General features: G+C 46.4%; 1 protein-coding gene across 1 annotated transcript in view; it reads right to left on the bottom strand.

Moving 5' to 3' along the window:
• Positions 1 to 21858, bottom strand: part of KDSR (3-ketodihydrosphingosine reductase) — a 29892-nt gene extending 8034 nt beyond the window's left edge. Inside the window, exons 1-7 of the mRNA XM_039840048.1 lie at positions 21689 to 21858; positions 17374 to 17463; positions 15531 to 15587; positions 11485 to 11550; positions 11196 to 11291; positions 4416 to 4607; positions 1903 to 1986 (exon numbers count right to left, since the gene is read on the bottom strand). Coding sequence (XP_039695982.1) covers positions 1903 to 1986; positions 4416 to 4607; positions 11196 to 11291; positions 11485 to 11550; positions 15531 to 15587; positions 17374 to 17463; positions 21689 to 21796 — 693 coding nt within the window. The 5' untranslated portion in view covers positions 21797 to 21858. The remainder of the gene's footprint in view (positions 1 to 1902; positions 1987 to 4415; positions 4608 to 11195; positions 11292 to 11484; positions 11551 to 15530; positions 15588 to 17373; positions 17464 to 21688) is intronic.
• Positions 21859 to 23235: the final 1377 nt, after the last annotated feature.

The following is a 23235-nucleotide window of genomic DNA, read 5'->3' as shown; positions in this document are numbered from 1 at the left end:
GATTTAAAAGGACTGTGGGCGCCCCCTACAGGGCTCAACCTAGAATTTGATTTACCCCGAGAAGTCAAACCAACATTTTCCTGGAAAAAAAAAAAAAAAATAGCTTCAACATCAAATCTTCACAGGGAAATCACCACCCTGTGTCAGCTTTGGCTTCAAACTAAAAGACTGCTTACCAAATGTTGCAAATCTGCTTAGCAGAACCCAGCTTATTCTAAGACACACATTTGGCTTAAATTTACTCCTTTGAAATAGTGGTAATTTTAAAAGAGGCAGAGCTAAAGAGAAATGACTAGGAAAAAAGCTTCTAAATCATAACCATCTTTTTGCACATATACGGCCTGTGGAGCATAAGTGCCAATTTTTATGCTGTGGAGTTTCACACTAAGCATTATTATAAAAGAGATGAAAAACCAGCAACATGGGTTCGAAACGATAAGTGCTGACTGATTCCTTTATTTGTTTGTCTGCTCGGAGAGCGACTACTATGCATCGAGGCAAAGAGGAACAAAACGCAAAGCTTGGATTCAGCTCCGGATCACCCTACGGTCGCTGTATACAATGTAAATGTCCAGTGGTGATAAGCGCCTCGGCTCGGAGGAAAAACTAAAGCCAGGGAAGAGGATGGCGAATGTCCTAGGGGAATACTATCTGACATCCAGAGGGTCAGGGAAGGGACGTCTGTACCGAGATGGAAAGAGGCAAGGGGATCGGCCACCCGCACATTCAGAGAGAGGACGGCAAGCGTGAAGCCTGCGGGTGACCACGGGCTGGGCAAGCTCACGCAACTGAGGTCCAGACACCGGGGGACTTTATACACCTCAAGGCCTCTGGACTCCACTCCAGGTGTGATGGCGGCCACTACCGCCACACTCTCCACGATACAGGCGGCCACTACCGACATATGACACTTAATTTTAACTTTGAACTAGTTAAAATTAAATCAAATTAAAAATTCACTTTCGTGGTCCCCTAGCCACTTTTCAGGTGCTCAACACCCACACTATTACGAGACCACCGCATCAGAGGGTGCAGGCACAGAACATTTCCATTGTTCTAGAATGTTCTATGGGACTGGGTGGTCTTTTGGGGTTGGTTCGTTTGTTTGTTGTTAAACATGAGGGTTTTAAACAGGGAGGTGAAGAGACCTGCCTTAAGCTTGAAAAAGATCATTAGTGACTCTGTGAAGAACAGGCCCCAGGGGGCTGAGGACAGAAGCAGGAAGAGACCACTGTCGAAGGTCACGAAGGTCGTTCAGGCAAAAACATCCAGGGCCACCACTACTGGCATGGCAGTGATATGTACAGTTTTTTAAAAAGTCAGATTTGGGATATTTTCTCAGAGAGGAGCCAAAGGGATCTGCAGACCAACCGGCCGTGAGGTGTGAGAGGGGGGAGCCGAGGCCGGCTTCGCGGTCCGCAGCCTGAGCAGCTGTGGCCGCCAGGTAACGAGATGAAAATCATGGGGGTTCCGAGGGGGGATCAAAAGTTCCGTTTCTGAAGCCTTACGTCTGAGATGCCCATCAGACCTCGATAGGGAGACAATGGCCCAGCAAGCAGGTGTTTAAGTTCAGGGGAGGGAATATTATTTTTAAAGAAAACCATCTCATCCGTTAAAAATACAGGCTGTACTCTCCATCACAAAGAAAAGACCTTATTGATGCGATAAGGCTTCAAAGATTATGAGCAAAACTCATGGCCTTTGAAAACATGGCTGCATTCTCCAAGATTTCAAATGAAAGTTCCAGAAAGTTCAGAGGCCTCTAGTTGGCACATAAATCGAAAGGAACTTGATTTTCTGACATATGAAAATGCCTGTGGGCCGACGTGCGGAAAGGCAGAAAATCAGAAAAGGGGGTTCATAACATGAAAGCCTCAAAACGGGGCGCAGAGGAATACTTACTTTTGTTTTGTTTTCTTCTGCAAACCCAGGGGTGTCTGTGTCAGGCGGGTAGGCGACTGTGACATAGACATTATACGGCTTCACCTGCGTTTCAGAAACGACATTCGCCCCTTCAGTAAGCAAGACACAATTTCGCAGCCTCCCTTGCCAGCCTGCACTGGCTGCCACCCATAGGTGGTAAATACTGCCCTGATTTTCTCAAAAGGTGGCGAGGCCCGAGGGCGATTCTAAAAGAGGACTCTCACCAGCTCAGAGAAGTGATCTCCGAGAGGACCATTTAGAAATAAAGACAGAAAACTTGTCCTAGCTTCTAACTCCACAAGACACCTGGTCTTCAGGTACGGCCATTCACCCCCATCCCCCTTCCTGGTTCCTTCCACTCCAGCTGCCCGTGAGGAAAATGACAGCATGGAAAGTCCCCTTGGCTCCGCCTGGTCTCCCCGCCACTGCCCACCTCCCGGGCACTGGGTTCAAGGCAATGGGCCAGGGCTGCCCCTCCCCCATCAGACTGTAAGTCTGTTTACCTTCATGGCTGCTTCTGAAACTCTTGTTATGTTGATTTCATCCATGAAATATGCTGAGGCCATTCAGACCCCTTCCCCTGGGCCCCTCTGGTGCCACCCAGACCGGGGCCAGAACTACATGCACCCCGAGAAGTCTGTTTGTTCAAGGGTTCCCCGTGGAGCTGGCCCCTTCGAGGGGCTCAGGAGTCACCTCCTCCTCCACAGCAGGAATCTCCCTTTACCCCCAGTGGGACCCCCGAGTCACCAGTCAAGCAAAGCACCTTCCAGCTCCTTCTCTTCATAGCTCCCCTCCTCCCGCAACCTGGATCTCCACCTCATTCCTCTGATGATGCGAAAGACAGGTTCTTGGGCTTGCTCCCCTCACTGCCAGGCCTCCACAATTAACTTCCCCACTCGCCGACACTCTCCAGCAGCCCTGCTCCCCCCTGATTCTAAGTGACCCCTAAGGGCGGTGGTCCATGCCATCGACATCTCCGCCATGGCTTTTGTTTGCCACTGGCTCACTGTTTAGTCCCCATGAGTTGGAAATGGACAGGCAGCTGGTTGTCAGCTCAGCCACTGTGTGTCTAAAGAGGCTAAAAAAAGACAACGGCCTCTGAGGGTATCCCAGGGTCCCTCCTGATTGTGGGGCCCACTTTCTCCCTAGTTCTGAAGACTGTGGGAGGAGCCGGCCAGCCTGGAAGGAGCAAGAGTCAAGGGTGACGACGTCCTGGTTGGTTCGGCTCCAGTGCACTCAGGGTGTGAGAGCTCAGCATGGACGGGGCGTGTGGCTTCAAGGTCCAGCTATGGCTCTGGGTTCAGGCCAGGCGGTAAGGTTGAAGAACAAGCAAGTCCTCTTCCACTTACATGTGAGAGAGTAGCTTTAAAAACTGTCTTCCGTGGCCTTGCCTTCTATTGTGCAGAGACCAGAGGAAAATGCCACCAACAAAGCCAGTGTGTGGTCATTCGACAGCCACTGTACAGCCTGGAGTGGACTGCTCAGATGCGCTGCCCCCTGGCCCCTCTCCCCCACAGTAAGGATGGTGGAACACGGGCCAACGTAAGGCAGCATTTCAAAGCAGTGTTTCTCAAATGCAAGGCTACGGCTAAGCCTCCACATGGTTAAAAGAGGTTTTCAGAACAGCTTTCTCCAGGGGCGGTGGTACCGATTGTCAGGGCTGGGAGGAACCAGTCCGATCCCTTTCTGGGTGTGGTGTCCTCTATAACCATGGAACTAAATACTCTCTCAGCCCCTGGCGGGAAACCTCCAGAGGCTAATAAGCTAACCATTTTGTGTATTCATCCAACAAATACTGACTTACCACCACGTGGCGGTATTGTTCTAGAAATGAAGCATATAGATGCGAACAAAACAGACAAAACCCCTGCCCTCACGGAGCCGATGGTGTCCTGAAACTCTTGGTCAAATAGTTTGCTAAAATCTAAATACATTAAATTATGTCTATACTTTCATTTACTTGATTAATCCCACAACCCTAGCAGAAAAGAAACGAGGTTAGTTACGTGTTCTCCGTCCTCGCTGAGATGATGCTGACTCCCAGAGATGACCACTTTTTCTAAGAATTTATAAGCCAGGACTTCAACAACTTAAGCTCTTCCTTCAAATACATGCTAATTTTATTATTCGGTCAAAAAGGAGAGATTTTTTTGTTACGGAAACATCCTTACAGAATAAAATATCTAGTTACCTTATGCATACTCACCCAGTAAGACCAACAATGCCATGACGATATTAGCAGTACTTTGTGTATTAAATTAAGCAAGCAAAAACCTCCCAACCGTTTTGCTTCTGTCATAACTATAATCATTTACGCTTTGAAAAATGTTAACTTTTTCAATGCAAAGTTCAGGCGTCGAGCCAATTCTCCGCTAACGTCAAATCTACAAATCTGTAATTCAAAATAACGACGCGTGTCAAGAAGCTGCACACTAACGGGAAACATTTGCTGAGCCGAGAGGAACAGACGTAAAACCGAATACAGCATTTACCTCCATCTGCAAAGCTTCGGCCAGTCCCCGGATGGCAAACTTGGACGACGAGTAGGCGGTGAAACCGTACAGTCCCACCTGCCCCGCCTGGGAGGACAGAAAGACGATCCTGCCCACCCGGCGCTCCTTCATGGTGGTGATCACGGCGCGGCTGGGGTACACGCTGCCCAGGTAGTTGACGCTCATTAGTCTCTGCGGGGAGCAAAGAGGCCATGAGGCGTGCGCAAGGTCAAAGCCGCAAGGCGGCGCTCGTGGGAGGTCGGTCTGCTCGCCAGACCGCAGTTCCTCCCTGCAGCGCAGCTGACCCGGAGCTCGGTGAGCCTGTAAATAAGCTGTGATGCTTATTATTTGAATTTGGTTTCAGTACAGTCTTGCAATGTCGCAACGACAGCAGTTGCATCTTTGCTGAAAACGGGTCAAAACCAGTTCTCTCCTTATAAAAAGTACATTGCATACTGCAGGTCATACATTTTGAAAGACGGTTTTAGGAACGAGCTTCCAAATATTTCTAGCCCTTTAGTTCTAAGCTAAAGAAAGACCAAAAAGAGACTAAGACAGAGGTTAACAGCCCGGACTATGGTTTGAAGCCTTCTTTGTACCATTCACTACCTACATGATGATGAACAAGAAAGTTAGACATGCTGCTTATTTCTGCAGCTGAAAACAGGGTTAACAATGGTACCATCTCACAGGGCTGTCACAAGGATCGAAAGAGGAAACACAAGTCAGATGCTGCTGCAGCCCCTGCCCCACAGTAAGTCTCAATCAACACTGGCTCTTGTATTATGATGGGTAAGAGCTCACGTAGTTACCAAGAGTATATTTCCCCGTCATCCTGAGAATTCTTAAAAACCTTACATCTTAACCTGGAAATGTAACACTACTTGCATTAAAATGTCTTTATGTTAGAAAGCCTTGTTAAAACGTTACATCCGTCACCACGTGAAACCAAACAAACACTTCACTGGGGAACCTGGAGTCAATCCTGAAATGCTAACGCAACAGAACGTTAGATAAGTTTCAGAAACGATGACCAGAAACATCAGGAGGGCAGGGGGAATTTTTATTCTGTAAGTTTAAAAAAAGCAGAGGGCAGACTATATGTACACTGTGACTGTTAACTATTTCAAATATTAAATAAAAGTACATGTGCACAGGTACAAAACCAGGGAAATACAGAAGATTCTAAGCGCCTGTGTTAGGATGCCGGAATTTCCATTTTTTCCCCCCAAAATGTCTTTTACTATCATTATTGTTTTGATGATAAAAATGCTCTAAAAAAGTATTTGAAAAGAGATGGCCCCCTGAATCCAAGTGTTAACTTCGGCTCCCTTCAGAGACCCCACTAAAATCTCTCAGTAAAGAGATTTGTTTTTTTTTTAAGGCACGAACCCACAAGAACAAAAAAAATAAAAGCAGCGACATTTTGGAAGTTGAAGAACAGAATGATGAGTGATAACTAGCTGAGCGGAAAGCTGAATGTTATACAAGAAGCAGAGAAACTAGAAATCGGAACGGAATCGCGTAACCCCCAAAAGGTGGTGGGTGTGGGGCTGGAAGACAGGAGTACCGACAAAGAGTCTGCTTGAAAAACAGTCAGACGGCAAAGCCACAATTATAATCAGAGATTTCAATACCCCTTTTCAATCATGGATAGAATAAGTGGACACAAAATCAGTAAGGACATACTGGACCTAATTGACGCTACTAGTAGACGCCACCCCACACCGTGGCTCTTCTCAGGTGGAACAGCTGCAAGATAGTTATATCCTGGGCCACATCACGAGGCTCAGTCGATTTTAAAAAACTCAAGTTGTACGAAGCATGTTCACTGACCACATGGAATTCAACTGGAAATCAATAAGAGAAAGATTTCTGAAAAGTAACCAAATATTTCTAAGCTAAATCGCACACTTCTAAATATCCCAAGGGTCCAAGCAGAAATGAAAAGGGAAATTATAAAACATTTGTAACTGAATGAGAGTAAAGACACACCACATCATATCCGGTGGGGTGTCACTACAGCAGTGTGTAGGTGGAGGTGTGCAGCACTTAAATATCTGCGTTAGAAAAAGGGAAAGGCCTCAAATCAATGACCTCGGCTTCCACCTAACGCAACTATAAAAAGAAGAGCAAATTAAAACAAAAGTAATCAGAAAATAAAAGAGATAATAAAAATAAGAGGAAACAAATGAAATAGAAACAGAAAACAATAAAAAATCAATAAAAGCAAAGCTGGTTACTGAGGGGATCGATGAAATTGATAAATATCTACAGTCATACTGGTCAGGAAAAAGAGACACAAGTTATCAACAGCAAGAATGAGAGAGGTGACAGCACTATAAACTCTGTGGATAATATTGGATAATATTGGAATATGGTGAATAACTTTGCGCCGATAAATTCAATGACTTAGATAAAATGGACAAATTCCTTGAAAGACGCAAGCCACCAACGGTCCCTCAAAAAAAAAGATACATATAGAGCCAGCTGTCTATCTATTAAAGAAACTGAATTAAAGTCATAAACCTTCCCACAAAGAACTCAGGCTTCATTGGTAAATTCTACTAAACAAAGAAGAATAATATCAATTCTACACAAACTCTTCCAGAAAACTAAAGAGGAGGGAATACTCCTCTGCTCATTCTATGCAACCAGCATGACCTTTATTCCAAAACCAGAAAATAACATTATAAGAAAAGAAAAAAAATCACAAGAAAAGAAAAATATCCCTCAAGAATAAAATTATAACATCTCAGAACCCAGAGAGATTTATCCCAGGAATGCAAGGTTGTTTTAACAAATTTAAAATGAATCAATGTTAATGTACAGATGTTAAATTATCATGTACACCTGAAAATTACATAATTGTATTAACCAATGTTACCCCAATAAACTTAATTAAAAATAAATAAATGTGTAAAATAAAATAAAATAATAAAATGAATCAGTGTTAATTCACCATATTAACAAACTAAAAAAGAACTCTACCATCATCCCCATAAATGCAGGAAAAGCATGTGACAAACTTCAATATCCATTCTTTATAAAAACTCCCAGCAAACTAGGAATAGGAGGAAACTTCAAGTTGATAAAGAGGATCTACTAAAAAACGAAAAACAAACAGACAAAAAGTCCAGCTAACATCACATACTCAATGATCAGAGACGAAATGTCTTCTCCCTAAGATCGGGGACAAGACAAGAACGTCCGCTCTCACCACCTGGACTCCAGCAACACTGTGCTGGACGTTCCGGCCAGGGCAACGGGGTACCCAGCCGAGAACGGAAGAGGTAAAACTGTTGCAGACGATATGACCTGGGGTGTGGAAAACCCAGTGAGCACTAGAATTAATCGTGAGTGTAGCAGGATGGACAGATCGATACACAAAAATCAATCGTCTCCATCTTGGCAATGAACACTCCGAAACGGAAATGTAAAAAAAGACCCTTTGACACGTGCATCAGAAACTATGACATGCTGAAAACGACGTGCAAGAACCGTACACCGAAAACTACAAAACCTTGCTGAGAGAAACGAAAGCAAAGCTAGGTAAGTGAAGACGAAGACGGGGTTCACGGGTTTGAAGACCGTGTTGCTAAGATGCCGGTTCTCCCCAAAGGGGTCACAGAGTCAATGTAATCCCAATCAAAATTTTAAAATCACTCCCATCAACAGCCGCACGTAGGTAAAGCAAGCGAGATCCAGCTGTAAGAAACCGTTAACAAAGGCGCGGGGAGGGTGTTGGACGTCCTCCAGGTTTGTGACTCACAAGACTTGGCACAGACTCATGCCCATGACTGAGGCTGACGACAGCGAAAGGGCACAAAGCAGAATCAGCGAGGGCAAAAGGCACCCCGGTCAGGGTGCAGGGCACGCCACGCGCAGGTCTCCAGGATCCTCTCCCTGGGGGGTCACGCAGGGGTGTGCTTAGTCAGGATGGCACGTGCGAAGTATCGCGTGCGTGCGTTTTATGTGCATGTGAACGTCGATACACTTAAAACGAAAAACAAGACACCAAACCAAAAAAGTAACCGAGGTAGACTTTACTTTGCATAAAATTGAACTCGTAGCTTCGGAAAAGGCACGAAGTGTGGCAGTGTGTGTTCTGCCAGGGCCCGCTGATGATAAGGCCACACCTGGACTTGCCTAGAATAATGCAAGTGACCGGGAAGGGAATGGGCAGAGCGGCCTTGGAAGGTGACGTTGCCCCCACCGCCTGGGTTCAGGGCAGCCAGGGGACAGAAGGCCTTTTTGTAGGTGCGGCTATGGCCAGAGGGGGCGAGGTAACAACAAATGATTCCTAGAACGAGGCCTTGTCACCAGAATAGAGGCACCAAGTTTTGGGTTAACAGTCCCCCCATTTTAGACGGGGAGCAGGACCACTGCCAACAGCGCCTATCAGCCGCTCGAGCGCCTGTGCTGGTCCCTGTCCCCTCCTCCTGCCACCCAGCACCCGGGGACTGCCCACCACCGTACCCCCATCCACTCCCAACATCACCATTTCCTGCCTTAACTACCCCGCAGCTCCTAAGTCTCCCTGACACAGTGGGCAGAAAAATCCTTTCAAAACCAAAATGCAGATCACGTCACCACCAGGCCTAGCTTTTTAAAATTCTCAAGGGGTTTGGAACTAAAATCCGAACTGCTGACGGTGGCCTCCACGGCCCCAGCAGATGTGGCCCTGCCCCACCCCACCCAGCCACCCAGGCCCCGAGTCCTCCCCGGCTTTGCCATGCTCTCCCCACCTCGGCCCCCGCAGCCACTGGCTCCCCCCGTCTCTGTGGTCTCATTCTTCAGGTCCCAGTCCCCGAGGCTGGGTCTCCTGCCACGTCACCTCACGGAGCCCCCTCAGCTCCTTTCCTCCTGTCCCTCCCACAGCACGTCCTCCAGCCCAAAATCTCTGCTGATCTGCCAGGACAATGCCTGACCCACTGGAAGCTTCCGAACATTCGCGGGTTGGATGACAAGCGGAAGGAGGTCGACATTCACTAGACAGCCACCATGCGCTGTCCGGCACACGTTATGCGACCCCATCCTCATAGCTCTGGGGGGCTGTACGTCCCGTCCGCAGAGATGGGAGCTGAGCTCAGAAGAAAACCTGAGCCCACGCAGCTAGCAAACGGTCAGACCTGAAACCATGAGGGCTGGGATCTCAAACTGGGCTCGCCTGATGCCAAAGTCCGTCTTTTTTTCCCGCGGCACCAGGCTGCTGGGGAACAGAGAGCGACAGCCGTGTGGGTGGGTCCGGGTGTGCACATACGCTGGCGGAGTGCGCAAGTCGTCAACTGCGATTTTTTTTTTTTAATGAGATGAAGGAAAGAAGGAAAGAAGGAAGGAAAGAAGGAAGGGAAGAAAGGAATAGTAAGAATGGGAGACAAAGTTAAGAGCAAAGTGAGTTTTAAAAGATTAGAACTGTGCATTTTTTTACATTTCGACAGGCTTCGTATTCTAGTTATTTTACTCCTTCTTCACCTCACCGGCTTCACATTTTCTCCTTGTCACTGACACTCATGTACTTTCATCCACCTGGTATCAGACACGTATTTTCTTCTATCCTTGCTCACGATTATGGACCCCCACGAAAACATTCAATCGTCTTCGTATTTCCTTTAGACACACAATCCCTGTACCCTCTGTCCCCAAGCAGACACGCCCTGCTTCCCAAGGTCCTAGCTCTACAACCATCCATTTATTTATTACAACCAGGCAACCACTTCTACCTCAACTCTCTCTTTGCCCTCCATGTTCAGTCAAGGTGAGTTTTTCGTTAAGAGAGTAGATCTTAAGTGTTCTCAATTTTTAAAAAAACGATAACTATGTGAGGTGATGGGTGTGTTAATCGACTTGATCGCGGTGGTCATTTCACGGGGTAAACATGTCTCCCTCCGTGTCACCTGTCACACACATACACCCTCCTCCTCTTTTGCTGGCCACCTCCAGTCCTTCGCCTCTCTACTCCATGCCAACACGACGACCACAACTGTTTTCTCCAACTGACTCTGTCAAAATAATCTTCAAAATCTCCCTTTGGTGACTCACAGATAAAGGTAGACAGGTCAAGACAACCATCTTCCTATGTAGTTGATAAAGGAGCCTTAAGACACTCGAGTCCCAGGTAAGGCACTGCTCTGCTCCTATCCACATCCTGACTTGCCTGTAAATCAGAGTATGTGGTGCTTTCCCCAAGTCCACCAGAAGCGAGATGTCTAAGCTACTGCTGTAGACATCTCCTCTTCTGTAAAAGGGGGATGCAATGTCGCTCTGCGGAGTAAAGCGTTCAAAACCCACTACCACGATGAAGGCTCAATAGAACACTGAGAAAAAGATGGTTGATGCCATGTCAACTAAAAAGAAAGTTTTGCACTTAAAGACTTCAGATCTGATGTCTATTTCTTCGGGGCTGAAATAAATGACTAAGGGATGTTTCCATGGCAAATCTGTTTAAAAATATAATCATAAATATGATGCATCATCTTTTTAGTCCTGATGTGAGAATTCTTTTTAAAGAGTCTGCTCTTCGACGTTTTGGTTTTTCAGTGTTAGAAATACTGATACTTGACATGAAAACCCAGTATCTCTCGGTGTACAAAGAGCTTCCTCTGGTTGGATGGTCACGACACAGGGACCAAACCCTCGTCCGGCCCTCCTCTCGTCTTCGAGAGCTTCTATTAAAACTAAACGCGCATCGCCTTTCATTTGCGAAGCCTTTCTCTATGGCCTTGTATTACTTTTAGTGTCCGGGCTACCTCAATGAGCAAAAACCAAATGTTTACTTACTTCAAAAGTACTAACTTCGAGATCCTCGAATTTTCCTGAAAGTGACATTCCTGCACAGTTTACAAGCATGTCCACTGGGCCCAGTTTCTCCTGTGCCTGGAAAAATGTATCACGGCAGGCATTAATAAAGAGAAAAGAAGAATCGTGGAGTAACAAATCGATGCCAGTAAATAAAATCTATAAAACTATTAAACCTATCAGGAAGTTTACTAATTCCAAGCCACATAGCAAAATAATAAGAACCAATCGAAAGGCACGTAAATTAATTCCAATTAGCCCAACCTCTTACTTGTTTTATGACATTCTCGACTTGGCTATAGTCTTGAGATACGTCGACTGATATACAGAGCACCACCTGTTAGAAAGAGAAAATAATCATCAAAGCTATGCAGGTGTCTGAAAGCACTTTTAAAAGATTTTTTAAAAATTAAAGTCAATTCTTTCCAAAAGATAGGGAGTCCAATCACTAATGTACAAATTGCACTGTTTTAAATCTGCCGACAGTGCAATTAGTACAGTCTAATTTTCTTGGCAGTTTTCATAAAAAACTATTTTGAGCAAACTCAAAAGAAATGTTGGCCAAAGGGCACAAACTTTCAGGTATAAGGTAAGTTCTGGGTCTGTAACATCCAGCATGGTGACCGTTATTAATACTGTGCTATTGAATACTTGCAATTTGTTAAGAAAGTAGATCTTAGGTGTTCTCACCACGAAAAAAAAATGATACCTCTGTGAGGTGATAGACGTGTTAAAGAACTTGGCTGTGGTAATCACTTCATAATGTCAATGTACATTAAATCGTCACATCGAATATCTTAAATACGTACAATTTTTATTTGTCAATTATACCTCAAAAAAGCTGGAAATAGAAAAAAATATATAAAATGCTTCTCTTAAAATGCCACTGCTCTACAGTGACAGGAAGTTGGTCGGTGACCACCTACAGCCAGTCACGGAGGGCGGAATGGACTGCAAAGGCCCGAGGCCACCTCTGTGTCTGGGCTTCTGTGGTACTTCCACACGTGTATACATCTGTCAAAAGCCACTGAACTGGAACCCTTCAAACGGATGTGGTTTATTGCATATAACTTCCATCTCAAGTGGTTAAAAAGAATACATAAATTACATAAAGAATACATAAATTATAAATACATTACATCTCAGGTTATTAATATGTTAAGTTGTTAAAAAAAACAACAACAACAATAAATCCGATCAACAGGTTTAAAAAACCATTCCCCTTGGAGCAGTATCAGAGCCAGGACGGCCTCAGTGGGTGGCATAAAGACAGAAGCAAACATCTACTCCCAGAAGCCACCTCGGTTTGGGCTCCCCTGAGAGACTGAGCCATGGAACATTATCCTACAAGACCATGGGTAGATTTGGGCCTGCAGGAGCTGAGCTGGGAGTCAAGTCACATTCAGTTCGCTCTGAGGTTTGCTTGAGACCCCTGACTCTGGACTGACCGGGCCACTCAGCAGAGCCTTTGGAGGAGGTGTCACCGAGCTGAGCCCCAGAGCCCACTCAGTACAAAGCTGGCTGTGCCCAGGGGTGCACAGCACGGAAGGAGGGCGGGAAGGGCTCGGCCTGTGCTTACCATGGAAAACAAGTCCACTCAGTCTTTGAAAAGGAAGGGAGGAGAAAAAAAAGGGGGGAAACACACATATCGGGGCTTACTTTGACAGAAATATATGAAACCGAATCTGGGACGACTAAGAGGACAAACAATGAGATTTTGTTTTATCTTACTTTCTGGGTAATGGTTTCAAAGCAGAGCTTAGAGCCCTGACAGAGGAATGTTCTGTGCTCCCAGGAAGGTCACTGAGAGGAGCAGAAAGGTGCTCTTGACCTCTTGGCCGTTCCGTGAATTCTCCCGTGTTGACACTGGCCGCCACGCTCAGGGGTGGATAGAACATGGCGGGTCGGAGGGCGCTAAGGACCTGATGATGCGCCCACGTGCAGCTGTGGGTGTGAGGCGGTGGCCTCGGTGCAAAGGACACACACGTCACTCGGAAGGCCTGGCTTCCAATCCTGTCCCTTTGCGAACGAGCTGAGCAGAACCTGAGTAGGGGACAGTGGCCTCAGCAGTGCAATGGGGTGTCTGAAGCTAGTGATGACCAAGACCCCTTCCAGCTCTAAGAAGCCACGGTGTGAAAAATGAATCTGCAACGGGGCGGGCCAAGGAGTCCAATAAAAAGAGACCGATGGCCGCAGGGTTTTCAGGCCGGAAGCCTTACTCAGTGCAAGGGACCCCATCCAAATGACCTAGGTTCCCGAGAAGAGGAAAGAGCCGCCTCTGCAAATGCAGCCTGGACCTTTCTAGACTTGAGGACTCACCCTTGGATTGTACCCCCCTCTCACCGCATAGAAAACAGTTTTTTAAGAAGGGAGCAGGAATCATCAGATTAATTTTTAAACATACAGTATTAGATCCTTGACCACAAGTGAAATTTCAAACCAAGTGTTAACAAATTACCAGGAAAAAAATGCCCACAGGGCACCGTTTATGCCAAGTGGTGTGACAAGCCCGTTCTGGGCCAGCAGAAGGATCAAGCTCCTTCTGGCCCACCCCCTGATATCTTCCCCTCCCCTGGTGCGGAAGTCAAGACCTTTCCACGTGACCTAAAACCTTCCGAGAGGTGAACAGGGGGCGGGAGTAATGGTGAGGTAGGTCCCTAGCAGGCAAGACTGGCCGTCAGCCACAGCATTCGAACTTTATGGCTTTAGATATTTCCTTCTGTATCAGAAGTTACGTGAATATGAAAAAGAAAAATGGGGCGATTTGCTGAGCTGGCAGCTTTCCAATGTTGGTGGGCTTCAGAGAAAGGGGAACAGGCAGAGGCCACGGTACTAGAGAAAAACTCACATACACGCAAAAGCAGGTGTAGATGAGGGCTCTACCTGCAGCATTAAAGGTAACAGCAAAAAAAACAAACAAAGCTAAACAACCTACCAACAGGAGACTGATTAAATAAACTCGCGTACCGAATACTATGCCACAGCAGTTTAAAGAGATGAGGCGGATGTCTTTCTATTGACATGAAAAGATCTCTAATGTATTCTGGAGAAGAAAAGAGGCAATTAAAAAACTATAACGAAATACCATATAAAACTCATCCGAAAGGCAAAAGTTAGAAAGTCAGCCAATACTAAGTGTTAACAAGGTGTACGGGGCAACAGGAGACACCAACCCCTCTGGTGGGGCTGTAACCACTTCGGCGAGGCTGAAGGCATGCACATGCTCAACTCAGCAATCCCACTGCTAGGTATATTCGTGCAAAACAAACTAACAAACAAAACTAGAAACAACCTAAACATCTACCAACAGTAGAACTGATGAATTAAAGGTAGTCTAGACATACAAGACGACTATATAGAGGTAAAAAAATCACTGAACTATTTTACTTTATGCGGCAACGTAGAAGAATTTTAAAAAACGGTATTGAGTGAAGAAATCAAGTTGCACAAGAACCCATAAAGAACGATGCCATAAAAATTCAGAGAAAGAGAAAGCAGGTTAATGTCTGCCTAGGGATGGAAGGGGTTTGGGAGGGAATGGGGAGTGACTTAATGGGTATAGACTTTATGAGAGGATGAAAATATTCTACAATTAATTTCGATGATGGCTGTGCAACTTTGTAGATATGTTAAAACCACCGAATGGTACATCGTAAATCAGGGAACTGTACGCTAGGTGAATTATATCTCGATAAAGCTGTCTAAAACAATGATGCAGAAGTAAACAATATACTATTTGTGGTCACACACATTTATGGTCGAATTAGAAAGAAAAGCAAAGGATCAACACAAAAATCAGGCTGGGGTTCCCTCTAGGAATGACACACAGGAGGAAGCTGATGTGGGCTCTCAGAGTGGCTTCAGGGCCCCCGTGAATTCCATTTCTTAAGCTAGGTAATAAGTGTGTGGTTATTAATTTGTTATTATGTTTTATAGTGAAATATATATATACATGCACACACCATTTTATTCATTAAATCGTTCCATAACCAAAATAAAATTTTAATGCCCTTTCCCCCTTGTGTTTTGTATAAAGTTGATTTAAATAATTAAAATAAAGTCATTTTCTAGTAAAGCATTGTTATTTGGTCATTTGTGTGTGCATGTGTGTGTCGGAGTCTATACATTTTTGTAATAATCTGAAATTCTGGACAACTCAAACAATTTCGCCTTTCAAAAAACAGTCTAGTATGTATTTTAATTTGGAAAATCTTACATCTTTCAATGAATTATTCATAGTTGAAGTAATTCTTTTTTTCCCACTATGCAACTGTGTTGATTCGTACAGAAAATGCATCAAGAAGATTGTGATTTTACCTGTTTATCATTAATAGAGTGTTTTTCAATTTCTTTCTTTGCCTGCAGCAGCCTGTCCTAAAAACAACAGAGAACAGTTAGTTCTAGCGATTGTCTCTTTGTCTGCTTGTTTGTTTTAAAATTCATTGCAGAGAAAGATAACAGAAAAATCAGTGAACTTCAAAATCCTAATTAACGGTATGACATGCTGATGGTTACCTTATCAATTCTAATCAATGTTTTGATCTGGCATTATTTAGATGATATAAAAGAAGAACCATATGGATATGCAATGCTTCCCAAACGTAAGGGTACACATGAGTCCACGTCAAGAATGCTTTCATCGGGAATTGTCCAATATTTTCCTCTTCTACTATAAAAGCATACACGGTAAAAATCACTTTTTAGATGGACTGGGGAAACCTATGTGTGGCTACTCTCAAAAATACTCTTGACAAGCAAAGTTACCCACATAACCGAGTAACTTTTCTAAGGTCTCAATTTTACTCGTTTCACTCATTTTCAAGATGATGAATATCAGTTTACAGTGTCTTAATTTGCTCTAAGAGCTGTAATTTAAATTCATCCTGATGGCAGCAGAGAAAAGGGAGGGCAGTCTTTTGGAAAGACACAGGTTTTCTAAACACGAACGTGTCTATAATAAAATAACATTGTTCTAGTAATAAAGATATACACGACTTGACTTTATCAAAATCAGGATAAAAAGCTGCATCAGAAGATGAAGAACTTCTTCATGCCAGAAGGTATGTCTGCTCTTTCGCCTCCAGCCATGTGAGGACCACAGAACGAGCTTCTGAGCCCCTGAAACCTGGGACACCCCTGCCTCCTTTTTCATCTGCCTCGTGTCAAATGTCGGCATTGTTTAAATCTCCCAAAATGCCATTTTACTAAAGCTGTGGTTCCTCTCCCATAAGGTAGCGTCGATGTCAAAGCAAATTCACTGTGAGAGAAGTCGGGGTCTACATAAAAAGCTAATTCTGCCTTTCTTGAGTTTAAAAAGAAGTCAGGGACATCCAAGCCTAATTCTGTGTCATTATTTGAACACTGCCATCGCCGGGGTCCTGCTTAACTGTGCACCCCTACCCGAGCAGCCACCACATCGCTGCCCTCTTTTTGCATAGGGGAATCCGAGTCCCCAAGCATGGAAGCCGGCATTCCCATCGCTCCCATCAGCCTCGCTCCATGTCTTCATTCAACAAATATGTTCTGAGCACCTGCTATGAGCCAACTATGCCCCGCACAGAGCTACGGCAGTTGACAACACAGCCCTAGTCACTTCCCCCGCCCTGTGGAGCAAGAGGACTCCACCACTGTTCATGTGACCACGGTGTCACCACTTTGGGTCATGGAAGCAACTTCGGCAAGAACAGACCCTGAGTAAAAAGAAAAACGGACCTGTGTCGACGTGACCCAGAAAAATACATGTTTTGCTAAACTGCTGGGGAGCAGTGAGATTCTTCTGTGGGGTCTGGGTTTCACTAGAGATGTGTATCATGTCATAAGTAGATTAGAGAGAAACGCCAACACGTCCGCGGGGACTCTGGTATCAGCTCCACAATCGCCTCTGTGGGCTGTGCCCCCGCCCCCCACGGCCAGGTGTGCTGCTCAACGCGCCCCGCCCAGCTCGGGATCCGCAGCGTCTCTGCTGTTGCCTAAGAGTTGCTGGCTCTAAATAAATATCTGTGGAGCTGGCCTGACTTCAATGACGAAGTCTTTGATCCGAAATAACCAGTGGTTCAGGAATCACACCTCCCACTGCTGACGGGAGGGTTCCCAGCACAGGTGTCCGTCCCGCCTCTTCCATTAATCTAAGGCTGAACAAGTGGGTTAAGTAACCACGTACTTCATTCCGCGCAACCAGAGTTATAAATGCTCCTTGTTTGTAGCACTCGATAGCAATGCACTTCCCGATGCCGCTGGAGCCTCCCGTGACCTAAAAGGAAAAAAAAACAACAACAACAACTTAGGACTTGGAATTTCCCTTCCGTGGGAAGTTTATTTAGAACAATTATGATGGCTCTAAAACCAATCTGCAAGAACTAGATTTTTAGCTGTTGTAGCTTCTTCGTCCCAGACTTAATGAATGGGACAAGTGCAAATGTGAAAGCCTGCACTACCAGCGGGCCGTGATTGTCCTGGGCGTGAGCTATAAACTGCACACCTATAGTATTTTTCTGAGTTCACTGGAAGGGAAGTGCCCTATAAATCCAGCTACTAAACAATACATTAGCCTGCCTTTGAGTCCAAATCAACCGAATCTCATTTCCTTACTGCATAGCTACACTTCCTATGCACGGCTAGCTCTCCGAGAGATGAAAAGGACGCTTATATCTTGATATTTTTAGATGATGGCTTATGGTAAAGTATTATATGATCACATGGAAACCCTGAAAAGCAGAGCTTCCCTTCCTGCACCATGCCCCTCACCATCTACAGCTCAGCCACGCCGCCGCCTTTCAGCTCCACTGTCTCTCCCGCCACGGGACGGGCCTCCGCATGCCCCCTTTCTCCTGTTCGGGAAGCTCTCCTCCCCTCTGTTCATCTGGCTGGCTCAAAACCCATCAAAACTCGGCTCAAACACCTCTTCTCAGGAAAGCCCTGGCCGACTGCCCTGCCCCCACCTCGACCCACTTTTCCGCACGGCACCCTTTTTCCCTTTAGCTTATGCCCTCACAGAATCGGCCACGGATTTCTCTCCGTGATTATGTCATTCACAACCATCTCTCCTATCGCTGCCCCGTAAACTTGATTGCAAATGCCAACTCTATTTTCTCTCCCTCGCTGTAGTCCTAGCACTTAGCACAGCACCTGGCATACAGGAAGGACTCCATGTATATTTAACTTAATAAGACAAATGCAACATTACCTTTCTAGTCATTTCCCCCCCCCCATGCAAATTACATAATATGGGCCAGGGGAGGTGTAGGGGGCTCAGTGCTGTCAGGTAAAGGGGTAAGGAAGTGTCAGAGATGCATCAGTCTTTCCAGGGTACTGCACCCTACCTAAAAAATAATTAGGTCGTAATGTGTAATGTCAAAAACTCAAAGGCTTCACGGTATTGCTTTACATAGCTCTATCAAAACTTAACCATTTCCCTATAGTCAGACATTTAGATTATTTTGAATATTTTACTGTTAAATAGTAAACATGCTACAGTGAAAAATCTCGACTCCCTCCCATTTTAAAATCCTCGGGATGCCTCTCGCACACACACAACGGTCCGAGCCCCGGGCGACACTCTCTTTAGCCTAATCTTTCCGACATTGAGAATTCTTTGGAAAATCTCAATTATCAATTATCTACAGGTTACTGTAAAAACATACCTGTCGCCTAGGCAAACGGTTACCTCTGAGGAGGTGTCTGCTATTGAGATATTTCATAGCTGGTTTTGGCTTATTAATTTGCATCGGACATTCCAATTCCATAGCAATTATCGGGACCCCTAAAAAGGTCACGGCTGTTTACGATGTCATTTCTGCTGTTTAGATGTCCCTCCACCCGACATTCCCCATGTACCTGTATTTCCAAATCCTACCTCTCCTGCAGAGTTCCAATGTCCCCTCCTCCAGGAAGCTTTTCCTGATTCTGCCACTCAGCCCCGTCCTTTATCTGTCACTTTCTACTCTGTGCACATTTATGTACATGTCGTAGCCCCTTGCCAGATTACAAGTTCTTGAAGTACTTTATCTCCCTTTTTCCTAGCACAGTGTCTTGCATAAGCAGTTGCTAGATAAACACTTGCCTACATTAATTTACAAAATGGTATATGATACCATGTCTCTGAATGATACAATGACAAGAAAACTTGTAAGTAAAATCTCCCTATTTGTTATTCGATGAATGAAAGTTGAAGTTATGAGGTAATTGAGAAAACGTATAGGTTGTAAAGTGCTATGTAGATATTAGCTATTGTTATTATTGTTCTTTTCCTAGACTATAATAGGTAAACTAGCCACGTAAATTTAATGCACAACAAAGAACTGTTCCACGCTGATGACTTAAAAGATTTTTCTATAAGAACAAGAGTCAGACTCCAACTTTTAGGTCATGGTCCATAGGAAACCAACCTTCCAGTCTAGCCAGCTAATTCTTAAAAAGCATCTAAGAATATACATAAGCCAATTCTAGGCTATTATTCTGACTGTTATAAGAAAATATAAGAGATTTTCATAACGAAGAAAAATGGTAAGTATGTACTGAGTTGTCTGACAATTGGTAAACTGAATCCAGATAGGGGACACTAAAGATGATAGTTTAATTTCGTTTCTTTATCACTCCCTGTTACTATTCACTGCGAATGTCATTTACACGTTACTAACTCTTTAATCCCACCACACACCTCTCATAGAAGGCAAGAGTGGGGTGGTTTGTTGCAAGGATGGCTCCCAACCATCTCCAAAAAAGGGAGAACTTGATTTTCCAGTACTCAATTAAACAGCTTTGTAAAACCCAGCTTATTAAATAAATACGTGCCCTGTAAGACTTCTGCACAGCTTTACCACCGTAACTAGGGAGATAACACTAGACTAGAAGAATTGTTTTCAAAATGAAATAATAGTTATGACCTAGTCTGTTCGCACTTTCACATAAGCAGACGTTCTAAACGCTGGCTCCCTCTCCTAACACCACCTGGTCTAGTCCTCACCCATCCCAAGAAAAATAACTACACTTTCACTCTCTTTCTATGACATTAAAAAAGAAGACAGATGGTGACATTGTGTGAATTATTCATGTCATCTTCACGTTATTTATAATGGCGTATTAAAACTGGATGGTGAAAATAAATTCTTCTTGGTCTATCTATCCCAGTAGACTTGTTTATCACCTTGTCTGCCTATGGCCTGTAGCAAGATGGAAGGACCAGAGTCAAGGTTAAGTGAAACTCTCTTATAAAAACTGACTGCATTTGGCTTCATCTTTTTCCAAGTTATGCTCTGCAAATGTAAGTTCTGAAAGAATCCAACTTTTAAAGCCGTGCTTTTGTGACAGTTCTCTTGCGGATGTGGCACTTTCGGGATTTAGCATGATTGCAAAGTTTTGCTTCTCTGTCTCTCTCTCTCTCTCTCTACCGATTTATATTCACCTCCTTATCTATCTTCCACATCAGGAACGGCAGGAGTTGGAAATATACTCATAGTTTTACAAAAGAGAAATTAAAGAAAATACCTTTTCTCGTTCACTAACGCTTGTCCAGATTCAAAGCTCACTGAATGACCTTCCTATCCTATCACTGCGCAGTGGGGAAAACCGGATCTCGGCGAGACTCGAGTATGGCACCTCGGGCACCAGGATTTGTGCCGCCAGCTTAGTAACTAGCTGTCCTTACTCACAACCTCGCGCCTCGGTGTGCATCGGGGTGGAGAGACCCAAACAGAAAAACGGATGAGAAAGCCACTGCAAATAGTGAAGTGCTGGGGGCAGGTAGAGAGGCATTCTCGCTCGGTCTAAGACAGGTGCCACACCTGAGAAAAGGGACCTCTTGAAGACATGAGCTTCCGGTTAGAAACAAACCAAACCCATCCACATCCCGCTTCGTTCCTCCAGCACCAGCCAGGTCGTCTAGCTCATCCCTGGGTCTCTGAAATGATGGCAGAGGACTGGCACCCAAACAGCCATCAGCCGACCCCGGGCTGACGGCTGAGCCCCGAGAGAGAGACAAGCGGTGCAGACAAGACAGAAGCGTCCCAGCCCCGCCAGCCAGGACCGCCGGCCCACGGGGGACGGACCGATCGTCCCCCATGAGAGTCACTTCCTCGATCCCTCTGGCGACGCTCCCCGCCACCCGCGCAGGCCACGCCGCGTTCCCAGCGGCCGCGGCCGGTCCCGGCGGCGCGGACTCCCCTCCTCCGCGCGCCCCGGGCGGCCCCGCGCGGTCGCCGACCGCGGTGCCCTTGGCAAAGTTTCTCAGCCTCTGTGATGCTCAGCTGACTCATGGGGACGAAAACTGAGGACAAAAACAGCCACATCCCAGGGATGCCCGGCGGACGAACGAGCCGCCGGAGCGCCGAGCCCCGGCTCGCGGGCGCTGTCCCCCGCCGCCTCGGGAAGAGCCCGATGCGGGTCCCCGAGGCCCGCCGCAGGGTCGGGGCCGGGGTGGCGGGCGGCAGGTGACCCTCCCCTGGCAGGAAGGGCGGCCGCAGCCACAGGAGGCCACTCACCACCACATGCGCCCCGGGCAGGGCGAGCGGCTTGGGGCTGATGAGCGGGGACAGCATGTAGAGCAGCAGCACCAGCGCCATGAAGAAGGTGGCCGCCAGCAGCAGCATCGCTCGGCCGGGCTGGGGCGCGCGGGGCTGGGCGGCGCCGGCGGTCACGAGCGGCCGCGCGCGGCGGGACGCGGGGCTCGGGCTCGCGGGGCGGGGCGGCGGCGAGGGGAAGAGGAGGAGCCGGCGGAGGCCGCGCCCCCCGGGGGCCGGAGGCCGGAGGTCGGGTCCCGCGTCCCCCTCGCCCCGCCCGGCGGCCCCGCAGCCGCCCTCGGGAGCGGGGTCCCCCCCGGCGGCGCCACCCCGGGGCGCCTCTGCGAGGGCGCGGCGACTCCGCTGGTGTGGGTCGCGGGTGCGGGTCGCAGGTGCTTCTTAGGACCGCGCAGAGCCGGCTTCCCGACCTTCCCGGGCGCGCGTAGGGGCGCGCGGTTCCGCCTTGTCGCCGAGTGTCGCCGAGTGTCGCCGCGCCCTGCGGCCGGCGCGGCTGGAGGCGCTCGCGACGGTTCCAGACGCCGGCTGCGCGGTCGCGGGGCCCCCGGCATGAGGCTCAGAAATGCCCGCCTCCATTTCACAGAGTCTCGCCAAGCTTAGAAAGTGGGCACAGCCCACTGTCGCTTTTCAGAGCACCGGGGAAACCTGAACGTGGTGTTGGAAAGGTCGCCCGGATAATTCACTTTCGTTGAGCTCAAAGTTCATCTTTGTTACCAAGTCAAGGTTGTTTTTTTAAAAAAGAAAGCTCGAGATCTGAGTCACATCCCGATTTAAAGTGCATAATAAATGTTTGTTTAAGTACAGTCAGAGTTGTGCAACCATCACCATAACCGATTTTAGAACATATCGTTACACCTTCCCCGTCCCGGGAAAAGATCCCATTCCGGTACAATCACTCCCCCATTTTCTCCCAAACCCCGCCCAGCCCCAGTGATTGCCAATCTCTGCCTCTAGATTTGCTTATTCTGGGTATTTCATATAAATAAAATCGTACACTATGTAGCCTGTTGTTTCTGGCCATTTTTTCACTTAGCATAATGTTTTCAAGGTTCATCCATGTACAATGTATCAGTAATTAATTCTTATCAACAATTATATTCCATTTTATGGATATACCACATTTCATTTATCCAATCATCAGTTGAGGGACATTTAGGTTGATTTCACTTTGGGGCTATTATGAATAACGCTGCTGTGATGTCATGTACAAACAAGTTTTTGTGTGGACATATGTTTTCATTTCACTTGGGTATATACCTAGGAGTAGAATTGCTGCATCTTGTGAACGGAAAAAACGGGTTCCATGGCAAGTAACCTCATAGGGTGATCTGCTCATAAATTCCTAACTGGGCAGGTCATGGTAGGAAGTCACGCCCCCTGCCTGTAACTTGTTTAGTAAAAGGCTTATCTTTGCCTTAGGCAAGCCCTGTCTATTGTTTCTGTACATCTAGGTTAACACACCTGTGAAATGCATCTTTTCAGATCCTTCCTTCTAAAATGTTACCACCCGG

This window comes from Pteropus medius, unplaced genomic scaffold, assembly GCF_902729225.1.
Source record: "Pteropus medius unplaced genomic scaffold, Ma_sr-lr_union100, whole genome shotgun sequence".
NCBI lineage: Eukaryota > Metazoa > Chordata > Mammalia > Chiroptera > Pteropodidae > Pteropus > Pteropus medius.
This window is presented reverse-complemented; position numbering and strand designations above follow the sequence as displayed.